Source organism: Ixodes scapularis, unplaced genomic scaffold, assembly GCF_016920785.2.
Source record: "Ixodes scapularis isolate PalLabHiFi unplaced genomic scaffold, ASM1692078v2 PGA_scaffold2__306_contigs__length_199485367, whole genome shotgun sequence".
Lineage (NCBI taxonomy): Eukaryota > Metazoa > Arthropoda > Arachnida > Ixodida > Ixodidae > Ixodes > Ixodes scapularis.
Window position 1 is genome coordinate 131,270,190 of NW_024609857.1, and position 19,883 is coordinate 131,290,072.

Sequence of the window (19,883 nt, forward strand, 5' to 3'; positions counted from 1 at the left end):
TCCGCACCACGCTGTGAAGCAAAGCGCCGTCGCTACCGCGACCCGAAGAGAGGAGGAGGTGAGCAGGCGGGATAGAAGGGAGCCGGCGCGGGGAAAAACCGGTGTCTTCCCCGACTCGGCGATAAGCCTCTGCTCGAGTGCCGCCAAGTTTTCCGAGGGAGAACACAAATCCAGGAAGCGACATCACACCGAAATCTGATTTTTGGTATTTCATAAAGAAAGGCCGTAGTGCGTTCGTCATTGCGTTAAAAAACATGTTTTACGATTGCCGTTATTAAATGTTATAGAAATGTCGCCTACAAAGCTTCTAAATTTCCTGATTTTTGACGTCACCGATCAAAAGAAGCAAGGAGGTGAGCGCGGGAAATATAAACGCCAAAAATAAAAAGGCGCGCGCGCGCGCAAGAAAATTTTTTTTCGCGATGCGGTATTTTTTTGCGCGTCTATGACTACAACTGGCCTCGTTTTAGACAATAAAAAAGAATACGACCTTTGGGGTGTCAGTGCCCCTTTAAAAACCGGGTGTTACCACACCGTCACTCCGTAGCCGGTCATCCGGCCAGGAGTGCAGTACCGCGTTGAAGCGGCCCTCCTTGTTCCTTTCCAAATCAAACCAGGGATTTGGGTCGCCGGACATACCGGAGGCCGGGAGCAAGTCCCCGAGGCCATGCTTGATGAACTCGGTAGTCTCATCCATGCCATCGGGGTGCTCGGAGGGCGGTTTCTCGGTCACCAGGGGACAGGCAGTAAGCGGGGCCGCAATTCCCTTAGCCGACGTTTCCGCCATGAGACTCAAGGGCAGTTCACACACTTGCCTTGAATCCGACTGAGTGCTATCGCAACGGCTTGCGGCGTTATTCCTTTTACGGGTTGCTATGGCAGTAGCTGCGTCGGCTCCAACAAAACCGGTTTTCACCCCGTTTTGCTGGAGCCGACGGTTGTCACAGCAACCTGTGAAAGGATTAACGTCGCAAGCTGTTGCAACCGCACTCGATCGGACTCAGTGAACCAACCTCCACGCGGGAGAGTCGGTCCGGAACCGCGGGGAAAGCTCCGCATCTGCCTTGGACGCTTGCGCTGCACCATCGTCTTCAGCAGGAAGGCCCTGGTGCTCTGCCGGCGGTTGGGCGTCGTCCTCCGATCCTCTCGCAGCATTTTCGGCTTCCTTAGCGACCTTCGTCGAGGGCGTATAGTCGTCCGCCACAACTCCATCGGTAACGCCGGCATTCTTACGTCCTGATTACTACTCTTTGTCACGCCCAAACGAAAGCACACCGAAAACTTCGGTATTGAATAGTCACGCCTGACGTCTAGCAGACACGCGCTACTACCGGCGAAAAAGGGGGTGTGCGTAAAAAAAATTGCGCCGCGGTGCGATTCAAAGGTGCGAATGACGACGCCGGAAGGAATAGCGAGTTTTCGTAGATCGTTTTCGTCGTCCCGCAAGCCCCTCCGCAACCCGCTACGATAGCGGGAACTCCACAGTCAAGGCTATCGGCGCGCGGGCGCGGTAGCAACTTCTTCGTTGCGGAACGCTTAGCGGAGGAGGCAGCGCGGTCTACGAAAACTCCCTAATGAGAGAAACTACATCGTAAAGCGGGTCCTCTCGTCATATTATTATTTCAACACTTTCATCATCACCGTCACCATTCTTAGCCCCCTACTTTACGTTTGTGTACTTTTCGTTCTCACGTACATTGTGCATAGCGTCCTCTGACACAAGTATCGCATATTTTCAGCATTAGTTTTATCATTCTCATTAGTCTTTTGCACTGATCGAATATGCCAAAGTTCCCAAGTGCATTTATTTATGCCTGGGGAATTTTCTTGGTAACAAATGTAGCTTGTGGGAGCCACTGGTTTCCCTCTTCCGAGAAGGCGTAAGCCGCGGACGTGCCGGCCGGAGTTGCCTGGCTTCGAGCTGGCTCGTCCCGTATCGTGTTGGAGAGGGTGCGCCACCTTGCTGGCCTACTCTCTCGCACTCCTCCGCGCGTCTCCCCGATTTCGGGGGAACAGCGACATCGCGCGAGTGAGAGTGGGGCCTGCCCTCCGAGTGGACGGCGGTGTGGTCGGGGAGTCCTGGATCGGACTCCGGGCAACGGGTCGAGTCGCGGCGCGAGCATCGTCCGACCGGCGATGACTCCACGCTAGTGATTCCCCGGGCTCTGACAGTCGGTGTCCCCACAACCTGTGGACGTCCGTCTGCCGAGAGCCCTGGCCCCGAACTCCTGCGACGACGGGTAGCGGCGTGAGCTCGTCCGACCGGCGATGACTCCGCTCGCCATTACCCCTTTGGCTCTCAGGTCGGCGGGCGATGCGGGCACACTGTGCGCGCGGCGGCTCGCTTGACCGCAGTGTCTTGTTGGGGACCCCTGGTACTCAATAAACGCTGTTGGATACCGGGATCATCGTTGTTGGCATGGCGTTGGCCGAACCCGGCGCGGCGACCGCCCTCGCTGGTAGCCGTCGGCCGCGCGGTGGGACGGGTAGCGGATTTCCCCTTTGAGCACCGGACCGATCTCCGGACGTGAAAGGTGCGTAATCTTCCTTCCTTACGTAATTGCCACAAAATGGCGCCCAACGTGGGGCCACGGCACCTATCGTTGTCGTGACACTGCTCCGCCGCGACATGCCAAGATGGCGGAGCCTCCCTTGGGGAGGCCGGCTCCCTTTGTGAGCCGCCATGTTGCGAATCCCGTGGGTGCCCGGATTTGGTAACCACATTCAAGAGCCAGCCCAGAAACCTGAGTGAGTCACGATTTGTTCATTCTTTTTTCGTGTCTTGCCGCAGGAGACGTTTTATCGTACCTGTCGCCTCTGGTGATGGGCCTCGCTAGCAACAGTCCCCCTTTGCCTGACAGTTGCCGACTCCGCTGCCAACCCCTACCTAGTTAGAGGGTCGTCACCTCTGGCGGCGTCCTCAGAGCCTCCGTGCCACGGAAATCGCGTTGCATTGACCCCCGTGGGCCTAGCGACGAATGTTGTTAGCAGCAAAGAGCTTCTCACGGGTCAGCGGGACAATCTGGGTTTGTAAATACGCGCGTTTCTTTGACACTGAGTTGTAAGACTCTCCGGGAGAGTCGGGCGGTGCGTCTGCCATTAACGTCGCCAAGTAGCTCGTAATGCTACCGACGGGCTCCGGGAGCCGTAGGCCACGCATCCGCCGGCGTCCAGAAGCAGTTCTCACACTGTGGACGCGCGCGCTGTATGCCACTTGTATTGTGGTTGGCGCGAGGGTTTTCTTCGGGATAGATTGGTTTTGCTGACACCTTTGAGCTTCTGCTGATTTCCGAGAGTAATGGCTTTGCGTTATAAGAATGGCACAACGCACTAAAGACGGGGCGGCTTTTTAGCTACCCCGTTCCGTGCGCTTCGCTAGGGATGCGTGCAGCTCGAAGACTCTACGGAGTTAGTTGTTTTCGCAGTCCCCGGCCCGGCTCCTGGTGCAGCCACCGCTGGCAGCGGGGAGTCGCCGGCTCAGTTCCCGGCGACTTCAGTTTGCGTACGCAGGGTGCCCTCTAATTCTGTTAGTAGCACCGCGTGGCCTGCCTTCCAACTTGAGCCTCCCACCCTGCGGTAGGCCGGTTAAGGTACGCAGGCAGCCGAGTCCAGATACAATGAGGACCCGGCCAAAACCTGTTTTTGGGGACCATTGCCTCCCCTCGGTGTCAGAGTGTCGACCGAGAACAATGATCTCTCCCTTCGACCTTGCCATACTGCGGGTCTGGAGAGGGCGAAGAGATATTTGCGGGGTGCTGCGTGGGCTCTTCTTTCCGTCATTCAGGAAGATGCTCGTGCCCCCCCCCCCCCTCTTCCCTGCCATCCCCCACTACGTGCGACGGCGGGGGACACGCCGAGAGGCTGGGCGGGACCTGCCGGATGTGCGTCATTGCTGACGCTGCCGGGAGTTTGCGAACCCGACGGCGGCCGGGAGCAGCAGACAGGGAGGGCTGACTTCCGGCCGGGGCAAGATGGCCGCTGTCGTCCTTCTGTCGTCGGACAGCCGGACCCCACCGAGGCGCCCAGCTGAACCAGGCTTCCTGATGCGGGCCTGGTCACGGACGTCACCTGCTGCCGGCCCCAAGGTGCGCCTTCGAGTTTGGTGGCCAGCGTTCCCCTTGCCGCTGGTCTCCCGCACCCACCTTGAGAGTGACCATGGGCGGACTTCTACGCGCGTCACCGTGTTCGTTTCGACGGAGGTTTGCCCACGACGAGTCGACGACGTGCAGCGTAGGCCGAGCAGCACCGCTGAGCAGCACCACCGAGCATCAACGTTCCCAGTGAGTGGTGCTCCGTGTTGCGGAAGAACTGATCTTTCGGCATCGAGGAATTTTGCACGGCTTCATTCAACGGCATCCGCCCCACCAGTGCGTCGTGAACTCCGGTATGTTGAACATTTACGGCAGCAGTTCCGGGGGCTACCAAGGCCCCCGTTTTTTATTTGTAAGCGCGACTGGCACCCGTGCTGTCAGCACGCAGGTCTTGTATTTTGGGGGTTTGAGAGCCGGCGCCCGTTTCTCTGAAAGGGGTGCCAAATGTTTTAAGGAGGGGGGGATTGTGGGAGCCACTGGTTTCCCTCCCCCGAGAAGGCGTAAGCCGCGGACGTGGCGGCCGGAGTTGCCTGGCTTCGAGCTGGCTCGTCCCGTATCGTGTTGGAGAGGGTGCACCACCTTGCTGGCCTACTCTCTCGCACTCCTCCGCGCGTCTCCCCGATTTCGGGGGAACAGCGACATCGCGCGAGGGAGAGTCGGGCCTGCCCTCCGAGTGGACGGCCGTGTGGTCGAGGAGTCCTCGATTGGACTCCGGGCAGCGGGTCGAGTCGCGGCGCGAGCATCGTCCGACCGGCGATGACTCCACGCTAGTGATTCCCCTGGCTCTGACAGTCGGCGTCCGCACAACCTGTGGACGTCCCGTCTGCCGAGGGCCCTGGCCCCGAACTCCTGCGACGACGGGTAGCGGCGTGAGCTCGCCCGACCGGCGATGACTCCGCTCGCAATTACCCCTTTGGCTCTCAGGTCGGCGGGCGATGCGGGCACACTGTGCCCGCGGCGGCTCGCTTGACCGCAGTGTCTTGTTGGGGACCCCAGGTTCTCAATAAACGCTGTTTGATACCGGGATCATCGTTGTTGGCATGGCGTTGGCCGAACCCGGCGCGGCGACCGCCCTCGCTGGTAGCCGTCGTCCGCGCGGTGGGACGGGCATTGGATTTCCCCTTTGACCGGACAGGTCCCCGGCTGTAAAGGTGCGTGATCTACCCTCCTTTTTAAACCCCACAAGCTTAATATCGTAGATGGTTAAATTTTAATTTTGTAATGTGTAGATGTATTGAACATCCTCAAAGGTTTCTTTTAATACTTAATCTAACATTTATTTCTGCGTTTTCTACACCAGGTGCGTAGGAAACAACAGGCAGTTTGCAAACATGTGAGCGTTTCCTTCACCAGGTGTGCACAGCGCGCGTGCGCAGAAACAAGATTCCAGCGAAGCGAATCTTTTGCCCATGCGTCTTTCCGACAGCAGCGCCGCCACCGCAGCGGTGTAAAGTCAGAGCCGCGTGTTTATGTATTTTTTTTTTTGACATTCTGAAACCTGCTCACGTCCGTACAGTGTGCATATCTTTGCAATTCAAGACGACGGTATCGCACTCCAGACTCATTCGCCAAAGGAGATATTTTTCAGTCGTCATTCAGTACGCCCTCCGCGTACTGAATAACGGGACCCGATGCAACACAACAGTACCTTCGACTTCCGTTGAAAGAACGGAAAGTACATTAAGTATTAAAAACACTTGGTTCATTTGATTTACCGGCACCAGCCTGCACTTGTGCAGAAAAGTGGAGCGCGGCGCAGAAAAGCGCAGAACAATGCAGTTTCGATTGTGTTTTGGGACAGACTGCACTCGTAATTCCCGAGTCTTAGTAGAGCGACAAACAGAAACAAACGACAGCGACAAGCTTCAAACCAGAGTCTTTTGTAATTCGACAGGTTTTGTAGAAAAAAGAGGCTATGCTCAAGCACGAGCATCATACACGCAGGGGTATCTTGTGCAGGCTTGCAATCACTCGTGTTTGCTTAACGAACACCGAACGATTAAACGCCTGCTAAAGGTACCATCGGAGCATGCTGCATGTGTTTGACGCTTGTCGCTGTCGTTCGTTTGTGTTTGTCTCTCAAGCGGTACTCGGGCATAAGTAGAATACGGCGGTGTGCACCGGTGGAATTGGTGCAGGGGGTTGTGAATGGCTTTCATTTTTCTTTGGTAAAACAACATATGGTTTTGATCAGAAACTTGGTAAGGGTCCTCGAAAGCCGCTAATTCGGAAAGCTTTAGAAACATTTAGAGAGCACGAGAAGCGCAATGATGCACCAAAGTTTCCACTCGTGCGACAGACTCAAGGCTGCTTTTGCGAGAACGCAGATGATATGCGGTGGTGTTATCATCCCAGTTTTCGCACCTCCAGCTTCGCACCTATTGCACCAATGGTAACTTTAGGCCGCCTGTACCGCTCTTCCCACGCACTCCAAATCTTTCTATAATTGACTGATGAGTCGTGTTCGATGACGCTCAGCAAGTTTCTAATTAAAATCATAAGTTCATTTTCACTAATTAAGTGCAGTATTGCAATTTAGTTAATTGTGCAACTTACTGTAACAATTAGTCCCCGATTTTAACCCCCTCTGGCCGTTTAACTCATCTGCACAAACGTCATTAGAGTACCTTTCACGGATATTTATTCGGCGACAAATCCGACAAGCCTAAAAAAAGAAAAGAAAAAATATTGTACATGCGAATTTTTATTTTAAAAATATAGTTCGCACTGCAACTTTTCTTGCATAGCCTTTCATCGCGGGATAAGTTGGGGAAATTTGGTATTGTGGATGAAGACGTCGCGGCTCTGAGAAAATTCGAACTTTCTTGGCAGAAATCCAGCATCCATGAAGGTCGCACTTGACATGTTGCTTCATGTCTACGGCGCGCCCATCCTGAAGGACTCCAAGATGGTCGGAGCCAGAAAAGCAGCATTATGCCTCGTGCACGTCGATCGCCTTTTCCCGATGGGCCTGGCTGTCCTGATGAAGAAGGACCTCGAAGCGAAGTTCAAGAAGCCGGACGGAGTTATCACCGATGCCAAGTCGTCGGTGAGTTCCTCTTGTGATATCGAGGGAACACACTGACACGCTGGCGTCATCAATGAGGTGGCCGCGGAACTGCATCTTACTGGAGCGTTATGTAGACTAGGTACCTTTTACAAATGTGCGTATTATATATAAGAAATAGTCGTTTATAATAGGGTGAAAAAATTATTCAGATCAATAATTACAAAAAAAAACATTGCGCAAAAAAAAGAGGAAAGAAATCGTGGATGTTCCACGTTTACGCGAAGCGATTATATCGCACTCGGTCGTAAGCAGTCGCAAGTTCGTGAAGTCCTGTTTTTTTTATTAATTGTACTTAGTAACAAGTCCCGTTTTCTTAGTAAGTGTTATCTCTTGACTTACCCTACCGAAGCGAATATTTTAATTGAGACGGAAACAATTATCGCTCTCCCCTGTATCCTCACAGATGCAGCCTGAGATAATGCTTCTATTCAGATTATTTTATGACGCGGGGCTTTAAGACACCGAAGCTGTCAGCTTAAAAGCAATGTCCATAGAGATGTACTAGTTGTGAAGCCCGGTTGTTTGGCCCGCATAAATAAACTACGCGTTGGAAAAAGCTGACATTTCCTCAGAATGCAAGGCCATACTTAATAGCAAAAAAAAGGACTGTATGTTTTTTTGTTTTGTTTTTCTGTTTTATGTTTTTTTTTTTTTTTTTTTTTTGTGAGCCGACTTTTATTTAATGTTGCTAAAACAAGCAGTAACAGCGTGGGTGCCCTTTGCCTGCATTTCGGTAAAGCCAACTGATCGGCAGACAAATTATATTTTTTCTCCTTTCTTGCTGAGATGTATAATTCCTGGAAATACAAAAACTCTGTGGGGAAAAAAATGTTCAGGCTGAACATATTTCTTTTAAAGAACTCCGCGACGTTTTCAGCGTGTCTTGAGCTTTTATATTTGTATTAAAAAGCTGATATATTGTTTTTTGCAACGTCTGTTAATTTAAGTTCCGATGACTATCTTATTGTATGCGGATCAAACGTTTTCCGTCCACGTGATGGCGTCTTGTTGTATTGTCCTTATTTGTTTTTATATATTTTATGTCTACATGTAGGTTGTTTCCTTTGACAGCATGTGCTTAACATTATGCATTCTTTTTGTTACCAATACCGTGCCAATTTGTGTTTATTTGTTTATTATGTGAGTCATTCATGGTGTCAATCTTACAGTATATGTTGGCCTTAGGTTTTTTCTAGCTGCCAATGCCACGGCTTTGTTTCTCTAGGCCTCCGACGTATGTATGTTTTTTATGCAAACTTCATTACTAGATCCCACATACACCTACAATGTCTTTTTGTTGTTTGGCAAAATTAGGCTCAGACAGACGTCGGCCCACGGAAAAAGTTCACCTTGCCTTTTTATCATTTCATCCAGGTAACGCTATTACCTAGAGCTGTGGCATCCTATGCCCACAGCTAGCTTAATATTCTGACAGAAATTCAGGTTTTTGTAGTGCGTAGTTCAATTCTACCCGCCGAAAAAACCGGGTTTTATTTTCGTTTCGATCCAAGAAGGTGCAATGGAAATCAATGATTTGAAGAAAAAAAACGGCTTTGTTAAGCATGGTTTTTTTTAACTTCATCAAATACAATAGGAAGGTCTTCTGTAGATCCCGGTGAGATAAATATCATTTGGCAAGACACCTGTGTTCCTCTAGTCGCGACGCGCGAATAGTGTGCCACAGTCAAGAACAGCGCCTCACATGCTAAACTACCCAGGCAGCACACGATATTGGGCCAACATTGGAATTGATGGGACAAAGAATGGCCCAACAATGGCCCAACTGAGCCATGTGTTTACCAATATTGGAATTACCTGGGCCAATAATGGACTATCATAGCCAATGTTTTTCCAATATTGGTGATGCACTGGAATAAGCTGTCCAATATTGGACTGTGAAAGCCAATGGCTTGCCAATATTGGATAAATGCTGGCATAACCTGTCCAATATTGGACTGTCAAAGCCAATGGTTTTCCAATATTGGATATATGCTGGCATAAGTTATCCAATATTGGACTGCCAAAGCCAATGGCTTTCCAATATTGGATATATACTGGCATAACCTGTCCAATATTGGACTGTCAAACTCAATTGTTTTCCAATATTTGATATATGCCGGCATAAGTTTCCAATATTGGACTGTCAAAGCCGATAGGTTTCCGATATTGGATATATGCTGGCATAAACTGTACAATATTGGACTGTCGGAGCCAATGGCTTTCCAATACTGAATACATGCCAGCATTAGCTGTCCAATATTGAACTGTCAAAGCCAATAGCTTTCCTATATTGGATATACGCCGGCATAACCTGTACAATACTCGGCTGTCAGAGCCAATGGTTTTCCGATATTGAATATACGTTGGCTTAAGCTGGTTAATATTAAACTGTCAAAGCCAAGAGTTTTCTAATATTGGTGATGTCTTGGTATAGGCTGGTCAATATTGGTACTGCCATAACCAATGGCTTATCGATATTTACGTCGCCTAGGCTATAGACCCGCGAACCTCTTTTTTTGCATTGCAGAAATAGGAAATTGGAAAAGAGTCATTCATGAGCTCGCTCGGGCGAGAATTTTATTTAGCCAACTTCATCGGGCGTACGTCGCCGGCGCTTTATAACCCCGATCACAAATACGTCCTTAGCTGCCTATAGGACTATTGCAGTTTTTTTGCCGGCTGCTCTCCATTCGCATTGCCTTACCTCGGCGTTGACAACTTAACTCCGTTTTTTTAGATTTAAGTATTTTTGTCTTTTCCAATATATTTTTTATATATACGTAGCGTTAACGTCTTCTCTTTGTCCGTGCCCCTGTCATGTTTGTATTTCTTTCTGCGTGCTCTATTTTTTATATTTAATGATTCTGTGCATATTTAGTCATTGTCGACGCAGGTGTCAACAAACATAAAGCCGCCGCTTACGCCGCAACCGAAGTGACTCTCAGTTTTACGAGAGTATATCGCGATATAAAGTCATATATTAAACTCAAGTGAAGTCTCGAGAGGGTTGCTTCGACAGCCAGTGCACATGTCATCAGGGTAGGCAGAGCAACGACGTAGCTATCGCGACGCGAGAGCACACTGCGCCTCGATCTGGCCGGCAGCGCTCGCTCTGCGGAAATGTGAGCGTGGGACTCTCGAGCCCCGTTAGCTTACTGAAGCTGCTAGACCCTACTTCGTTGTCGCGAATCATTTGCCCTTCGAACGGTCGCGAAGCCGTTGCGCTCGGAGTACCCTACCCAGCATCTTTCAGAAACCGTTCGCGCAGCATCGCAACCTTCTGTCGGCGAGCGTGGGCGATTCATCGTGTGCTGCAATTCGGACGATGTGCTGTTCGGGCTGTCTTTTATGTGTAACTCTTTCGTAAAACAATTTGAAGTTTAAAAACGCGAACCTAACAGCGTACAAACAGTTTTAAATTTATTGATAAAAAATATATTTATATACTTATAGACATATTTGTGTACATCGAGCGCAAAAAATAGTCGCGCTTAGTTCTTCATTACATTATATTATATATTTATATATTATTATATTTACGTTATACGACGTAAAACATACTGTCTTCAAACTTGCCCCGTTTCGAACCACTTTTGGGCTGGAGAGCTTCTTTAGAAGTTCAAAAGCTGACCTTCAAAGAGCTGTCCTGTTAAATCGGTATTGACAGCAGGGTAGACGCTATGCGTGTTTAAGGCCAATCGTGTCTCCGGTTAGGGTCACTTGACTACGGTCTCGAAGCTGGTGATAAGGCAGAGCACGGAACCTGCCTAAAGCCCAAGGTCACGCATAACATCTACTGCACTATCAACCTTGGGTAGAAGTGACAAATTCTCTCGCTGCGTTCATTGTTGAGATGCCCCTGAAGATTAGCCTTTTGTAAGCGCACCCCACCCCCGTTCTGGCCTGCTTGCTTTGTCCTCCTTCTCTTTTTTTCTCTCTCCCTAAGCTGAAGGCGCGGTAGACGGTCCGTACTCGCCGGACCAATGAACCGTACACGTTTTATCGCTTGAGTTCGCTCTCTGTGCGCGGGTAACAGCAGAAGCGTGATCACGTGGTTTGACGGATGACGCATTAGCCGTTGAAAAACTCGGAATGCCTGCGTCGCGAAGACCGGACCTAGTTTCGCGTGTGATGCGGCCTGCGGGCTGCGGGCCCGCTGTGGATTTCCCTTCTGTGGTAAATGGTATCTCGTTCGAAAAGTCCCACCCGTGTCGATTTCTTCATAGAAGCCCAAGACATTCTTGTGAATCGTTTAGTGTTCGGTTCGGCAAATGGCAGCGTGTGCTACATCGTGTTGAATCTTCACGGATCACTTCCTTCTGGTTTTTGTGTTTGAGTGGTTTTTCTGCAGTGCCCGTGTTTACATATATGTCGGATTACATCTTTCAAGTCCGGTATTTTCAAAGTAAGTGCGCTGCAACCTTCTTGGTGATCATTGTCCGCTCTTGTATGGGTAATCTTCCGGATAACCTCTAGAATTGGGCAGGGCCTATCTCCTGGCAGCCGGGAGAATAAGTTTCCCGCAATCTTACCGACAGTCGCCTGCCATTATCTGTCTGAAATAATGTCACAACTGCAGGTAGAATGCTGACTTTTTTATTCTCCGTGCGTTTCGCGAAAACACGTTTCGTGGCCACCTTTTCGTCGACATTTTTGTTTCATCGACATGCGTTACGCGAATTGCGCGCTGTAGGGGCGTTTCGTCGTGCGTGTATTCCTGAGGCGCAACGTTTCCTTGACATGCGTTACGCGAATTGCACGCTGTAGGGGCATTTCAACGCAAGTGTATTCCTGAGGCGCGTGCTCACCGAACCAGCCCACCCTTTCACGCCGCTTCATGCCAAGTCTGAAGCGGTTCATTGCAAAAAAAAGAAAAGAGGGAAAAAGACGTATTTGGAGTTTTTTTTTATGAAACATCGCGTGTTGATGAAACGATCTGTCTATGAAATGTCGTTTGATGAACTGATTGCACCGCCAATGAAGGGCGAATAGCGGTAGAATTTTGGGAAAAAATTCTTCCAGCTGCCGGGAGACTGGACACTACCCAAGAATTACCCCGGTTTGTGTTTGCTTTGCAATCTTCTTAGTTGTATCACAGTTGAATAGTACCTCTTCACATATTACAAATTGCTGATTTTGTGCCTGTCTACAGAATAAGCTGTGTGTAATAAACTTTTTGAAGATTTTAAAACAATCCCTTGTGTCTGTTTACCTTCCTTTTTGCAAACAACTTGGTGAATGCACTTCCAAAGAGCTGGGCGAGTGCAACGATGGCCAAAAATCAGCATAACGGCCAACATTGGATCGGGTCGCGCTTCCAGTGTTGTCCAATATTACGCCGGTTTTCGCCAATGTGGGAGCACCTTGGCTGGAACCATGGTTTAGCAATGGCCCAACATTGGCACCAATGGTTGGGCCGACATTGGCTGGAACGATGGCTGAACAGTGGCCCAACATTGGCACCAATCACTGGGCCAACGTTGGAAAGGGTAGCGCTTCCAATATTGTCCAATATTGCGGCCGGTCTTTGCCAATGTTAGGCCAATGTCGGACCGACATTGGTGTGCTGCCTGGGTAGCTACCAACGAAAAAAAAACAAAAACATCCCGATGTTAATGTCACTGGATCCAGGGAAAGTAGCCCTAAGCTTCCCGTATGATCGCCATTTTGGTTCATAGAATAAGCGATTTCTCCTTCACCTCTCTAATTTTGGTGCGTGAACTTATTTATAATCGCTGGTGATGGGTAGATTTATATGGACGTTTTTTGAATACATAGATTTGTTTATCCACGTAACCGGTGCAACAATGCACATCTTCGTACGACCACCACGTGCACGGCCGGTGCTTTGGGGCATTGTAAAATAATTTCCCTTTTTTTATATACTCTTTAAGAACAATATAATTGTAAGAGATCGGAGACACGCATGATTAAAAAGTGGATTGCATGAACAGCTCATAAACATATATTGCCGAGGAAGGCTTTCGGCCGACGATGATGCTTATAATGACCTAGGTACGACTGGTTCAGAACGACCCTTTCGAAGCTTCGAATAGACCGAAATGACGATTTCCATGGCAACTGGGACCGATCAGTCAAGCACCTGGCGAGGTATGTCAGTGTCTGTTTGTATCCGGCTAGCAGGCAGGGAAGGCAATAGCCCTACTTTCCGAGAATTCAGTGCCTTTAGCCGACGCCAAACCCCGGCGCCATGTTTGCCAGAAAACTGCGGAATCGCACGTTATCGCAACCAGCATTTAATGTGCGCAAGCGAAAAGCAAACCCGTATGGTCGGAGAGCGCAGGGCGCAGCGCCGCGTGTTTCGAGACTATGGGCACAGGCAGATTGCTGAAACTAGAGTGGCTTCATGTGCGCTTATGCTTAGGGTGGTGGCATCTGACCGTTTTCCTTTTACCACTCGTGTTTTGTTTTTGTTCTGGAAAGCATGAAAGAGCGCCTCTCGGCAAGAGCTCTTGGCATTGACTGTGTTATGGCGACACTACGTTGCCGGCTACTCCTTTGCATTTTCCCTGCGAGCGCGTGCCGTCGGCGTCGGGTATCCCGGAGAATGGCAGCGCCCTAAACATGTAGAGGGACATTGAGGCCCACCGGCTGAAGCAAAAGTACTCCGTTTTGTACAAAATCGATCCCATGGAGGTGCGTAACGGTTGCAGGAAATGGAACGACTACCAGCTTCAAGCAGGTCGTCGTTCAAGCCGCAACTGCGTCGTCGCTGTGCTGGTCCTCTTTGTGCGTTGGCAGTCACTCGCTTAAAACGATCACGCTAACTGAATGCGCCGTGATCCTGGGCTTTATTTTTGTCTGCCCGACTGTCTTAGTCCGTGATGGACGGCAAAGACCACGAGCGCCGTTACAATAAACTTTTGACGTTGCTTGATCGGCTCCACGGCATTGCAGCGTCTGTAACGATGGTTCGTGAAACGGTAAAAGGGTTGATAACTGGGCTAGTTGGTTCTCTTCTTCTCTCTTCCTCATACGTGTGCGCTCTCTTCTTCTCTCTTCCTCATACGTGTGCGCTAATGCCGTTAATAAGTCGTGAAACGGGGTATCGGGAATACACGGTAGTCCGAAAAAAAACAAAAAAACAGTGGCCTCGATGGTTTTCCTCTATGAAGTGGGAGGGACTGCAGCCTCCATATACTCCCATGGACAGCTCCCGAGAGAGCCGAGACAGCTGGCTCTGCTGTCTTGGCAAATCGCGTCTGCAGCAGCCTTTTTTCTCGGCGCAGCGCTACCAGCGTGCGTTCTCTCGGAGCGGGTTGTCTCCACCGCTGAGGGAGGATTTTTGGTGCTTTAAAGGAATTAGCTAGCACCAAGAATATACGAGATAGGCATACTGCCGGGACCGATCGTGTGTTCTCATATTTCTGCTAAATTTGTTTCGAAAATGTCGCGATAGTTTCGTGGAGAAATCGATTTCAATGCGGTACCCTTGGATCCTCCTCATTCGAAAAGGCTGCCGTGGTTGCAGGGTTGGGGACGTCGCCTGCCCAACGCGCGGCGTCTTCTCGCACCCACTCAAAGTCTTGGCTCTTTTGGCGTCTCAAGCTTCAGCTTCCTCGTTTACCTTCCAATTTCCGAGCGCACGATTCGTGATGATTACGTCTACGGCATCGCTCGCTTCGTCGAAGTCCTCGATACTGATCGCAGCAGCTATGAGAGTGATTGTTTTAAAAAGATGCTGGAAGCTGGTCATTTTAACTGCGAGCCGCTAGCGATCAGTTCCAGCGAACGACGAGTCAAGGCCGAACTCGCCGTGGTTACCGACGTCCGTAACAATCCCGCAGGTCAAAAGGCCGGGGGCGAGAGCGAAAATAACGTTGAGGTTGTACAGTTGCGTGCGTAAGTTTAAATCTACCGTGGCGAGGCGACCTTGGGCGATCATGGGGGCGCCTAGAGTGAGAGAAAGTTCACGCTCGGGTGGTTTATGGGCGCCATGGTGTGATTAACTTGGGCAGTGTTGCCTGGTCGCCGGATGAAAATGATGCAAATTCGTAAACACGCGCACCTTGGTGTAAAGACTCTTTAAGTAAAAGAGCTCCATCTGTCGCACGGAAAAGCAACTTGAAGGATACCGCGTTGCTCACGCCAGTCTGCGGACCTTTAAATGCTGCAATACTGATCACAATACTTTCGCGTTTTGTTGTGTAAAGCCAGCTGGAGAAGGGTGTGGTTTCCCGAGTTAGTGAAGGAATTGTGTTTGCCTTCTTCTGCTGTGATGTCCAAACTAAACGTGGGTCACGATCCGGGTGGTGGTGAAGCCCGTTCGACGTGGCGAAGCCCGTTTGACGCGGAGATTTGCAAGAGAGCCTAAAACACTACAGATAGAGTTACTATTGGGATTCATGAAAAGTGCGCGGCCCTTGGTGCGGATTGTGTGTAGGCTTTGCTCGTAGACGCGGAAGGTACGTAAAACTACGGCCTCGCGTGCTTGTCTGGAAGATTTGAAAAAAGCGAATAATTACAGCGATGAGACTGCAAAGTACAATTCAAAGTAACGTTACAACAATATTTTGTAGTTAGTACGTGTACTAGTTGTTTTCCAAAGGCTGGTCGTTTTAGGAACTACGTTCGACAAGGTGTGAGGAAATTATTCGGACGTGATTAAAATGTATTGAGCAATAAATTTAAAATAATTCTTTGCTAGAGATTCAAGGTAGGTATTTTGTTTTTCTTGACAATTAGAGCGGTGCTGGTAAAGTTACAGGGGTAAAGGAAAACAATATGAACAACAGAAAGGCCGCTCATGTCGCTTTTTTTTTATCCTCATACTCCTTTGTATGCAAATGTGAGAATCTGTGGCAGAAATTAACAAGCCATTGAAAAATGTGATATAATAATACTTGGCTTTTACATAACCAGTCTGCACAGATGATGTGCCAGCGCCCTCCAAGCAAACGGGAAAAGACACTGCTTGCTCAGAACTGCTTCCAGAGATGAAGCCTACCTGCATCGCGCCCCGTCTGCAGCCTGCTAGCGAGTTTGGCAGTCAGAGGACTTGCGAGCGCAGGGACTAGCAATCGCTGGGCCCGTAGTCACCAGATTGCTGACAACTGTGCACTGCGTGTTACATACGCTCGGATCGGGAATAGGCTCTAGAATAACGGGATAATGCAACCCCAAGCTTTTCAACCCGCATAGCCACAACACTCACCTATTTTTTTCACAACAGGGCGACTGCGAGCGCATCACCAAAACACATAAAGTGAACTAATCCGCTGTTTATCACTTTTTTTCAATTAATGATACTGCTCATTCTCTTGCTCTCACTTCGAGCAGTAAAAAAAAAAAAAAAATTCTAAAAGCGAGAAAAAGAAACGGCAGTTAAATTTCACACACGACCTCTTCACCACGTCACAAAGTTTTACAGGGGCGATGTAAGCAAACCGGGAGAGTCCTTCGAGATAACCTCCGCTACCCAGTGTACCAAGCCAGGTCTAGCTTGTTTTCAATATTGTTAGACTTTTTGAAAGGGGGCCACTAAGTAGCCTATGAGCATTCCATTTCAAGGATAATCTACCCGTTTCATTTTTGTGTCCTAACCCCTTTAAAGGTATACCGAGAGCGTATTTATGCTCGCCAAGGTTTTCATTTGTACATGACATATAAGAGCCCAATTACCCAGAACACAATTTGCCGCTCGAGAGTCGTTTTCTTTCCTCCCCAAAACCACCGATCGAGCACTGGCCGGCTTGTGTCCCACTCACTCTCTTCTCCGTGGTCACGTGCCGTTTTTTATGGTTTAGACAAAACCACCAAAGCAATAAAAGTCGCGGCTTATCGAAGGCACACACACAGTATTAAAAATGAAAGAAAAATATGATACCCATTTTCTGTGGCTTCTACAAGCTGCAAATATGTTGATCGAAAAAAAGAAAACAAAAAAAAAACATGCTCAGTCATGGGATTTTTTGGCAACACTCTCCTTTTCTATTATTTTTCCTCCCCAGCCAAGTTTAGGTTTCGGTTACGAGCAGTTGCATTTTTTTTTACTTTATTTTAATTTCATGTGACGCGGTAGCAAAATATTGATTGGTTAGTCTTCTGACACCAGACAGGATCGCCTAACAAATAAAATAACAAATACAATTTGGGGCTGTCGGTGTCGCTTTTAGGGCTCTTTATACTCCGACACATAGAGTTATTACAATAAGTTCTAGAGGCTCAGCTGGCGCTAGTGCCTAGGGAACTTCCGGTTGCAAATGGATCCTAACAGCAAACAGTCTACTTTTCCAGTCTTCCTGTGTATTCCTATGGAAAAAACGTACGTGATATTTTTCTCTTTGCCAGGGACTAATAGAAATCAGCGTAGTTTATTTACTCATAACAGGTAATATCTAGATTTATTCACATTATAAAAGTGTAATTTATTTAGTTAATGTTTTTTTTATTATTATTACTGAGTGGCATTTAAGTTAGCAAAAATTGAGTCCCGGGTTTATGTTGTACAGCATGATATGTCAATACAAGCTATCAATTCAAGCAAAAAACATGAAAGACGTTTACAATTCTCTGTAACGTCGAATTGGAGCGGAGCTTTTAGGGAGGAGGAGGAGGAGAGGGTACGGAGGGAAGGGTAAGCGCCTCCGCCTTCCCCGCTCAGTTTAGCGGAAATATTGGCAATGTTAGATGTTGTGGACCTCATGTGACGTCACGTGTGACGTCATACGTTACGTGACGTCACACTTCACGAGTTTTCCATAATGGCGTCACACTTGGCGTCACGAGGGTAACGTTTTGACGTCACTCTCGTGAGTCGTAACCCTCACGGGGGTTACCCTCACGAGGGTTAACCCCCTTACGAGGCTAACTTCCGTGAGGTTTACCCTCATGAGGGTAACCCCCGTAAGGGTAACCCCCATGAGGATAACCATTGTGAGGGTTAACCTCGTGAGGATAATCCTCGTGAAGGTTATCGTCATGAGGGTTACCCTCGTAAGGGTAACTCCCGTGAGGGTTACCCCCGTGAAAGTTACCCTCATGAGTGTAGCCGTCTCGGGGGTTACACACACGAGGGCAACTTTCGTGACGTCACACGTCCCATAATGCAATGCGCGATCACGCCGACGGTGATGCCGCCGCCGCTCAACCCACAAACGGGCGCCTAAGAGCTGCGCTCTAAAAGAACAGTTCAAAAGTGCGTAGGGTTTATTGAAGCTGCAATAGCATTGAGATGACGGAAACGCAGTTTGTCACTATTGCACAGTTCGTTATTAATCCAGTACGGTGTTCTTCGTTTCATAACTCCTTGCTTCGTTCTTGTTTTCTGTTTTTATTTTTTGATTTGGCATATATTTGCATCCTTTCGGTGTTTTCTCAAGCTGATTTGCTTCCCTATAATAGCAGTCTCCAACGTCAACACGTATTATACATGTGCATTGGGCTATTTTAGCGCGGTGTTTATTGCCATGAATTTAAAAAAAAACTTAAACTGGCCCATATTTTTCTACATCCGATTGTAAAACGTTCCAAACTTTATATTCTGAAGCAAGACTAAGCAATATTTGCTCTTATAATCGAGCGCGGAGAGAAAACGTATTTGCGTTTCCCATAGGAATGCATTACCGGAAGTCACATTTAGACTGTTCGCTGTCTCCTTCAAATGTCAACAGCACACTAGCGCCACCTGAACTTCTAGCGTTTATTGTAATAGCTCTATGCTCCAACATCGAGAAACGCGGCGTGCGCCGGCGATGACCGACGTTCGTCGGCCACTACGCCAAGTCATGCCGCGCCGAGAAGTGCGTGAACGACCGTGTTTTGAAGTCTAGCGCGGTTCAGCACGGACCAGCGCTCGCCCGGACATACTGCCACATTTTGTGCAAGCGCACCTCTGTGGCAACTGCATCGTGTCAACACTGCATTTCGGCTTCCTGGGTGGTACCAGTCATACTATCGGACGGTGCGATTCATCCATCTAGTGCTTGAAAACAGCAATTTGTGGCAGCGGTTATATCTTCGAGAATAAGAAAAAGATGGGAGCAACGAGTGCTTACCAGAATTTTTTTTTTCTAATCGTTTCACAAATGTCGACGGAAAAACGACAGATCACAATATCGCGTCCGTCAAAGCTAGCCAGCCGCTTGGCCGGTTCGCCGGAGTCGTGCCAAGCGACTCCGATGATTCTGCCGGGATTTTTCGATGCATTTAATGCACTCGATATTTCACGGCTTCCTTCTTTCTGTCAGATTTTCAGTCTGCTATACTTATAATAGCCTTTGATGTTGAGTCAAGAAACTGACGTGGAATAGAGCTGACGACGACTAAATTACGCAAGGTATGCGTTCGAAATTGTAGCACACTTTACGGAGCCCGTGCAAACAATGCAGAATTCAGTCTCATATCTTCATCGCGTACCGCTAATATTGTTTACAAGGTAAGACACTCCGGTTAAAGCTTTTTGGCCGGCTAAATAGCTAAGATGTATCACTGGGTCCGCCGTTCCCATAAATTTGACGGCGCCTGTTGTTTTCATGGGGATGGCTGCCGGTTCGTACAACTCGCACATGATCATATAACACGCACACACACACACACACATTAGGTCATCATTAATTCTAACTACAACCTTTGGCGCGTCATCGAGCTTCCAGCTTTTTATTAACATGTGCATGTGCGTCGGGCTCGTTAAGCCTACTAAGCTTCTTGGGGGTAACGCATCCTCAAAGCAGTCCACATCTACGCACACACTCGCCCAGACA

At 48.8% G+C, this 19,883-nt stretch overlaps 1 protein-coding gene across 1 annotated transcript in view; it reads left to right on the top strand.

The window, feature by feature from the left end:
- LOC8036026 overlaps window positions 1-19,883 on the top strand; it is a 566,786-nt gene that overhangs the window by 118,292 nt on the left and 428,611 nt on the right. The window contains exon 9 of the mRNA XM_042291544.1: window positions 6,924-7,140. Coding sequence (XP_042147478.1) covers window positions 6,924-7,140 — 217 coding nt within the window. The remainder of the gene's footprint in view (window positions 1-6,923; window positions 7,141-19,883) is intronic.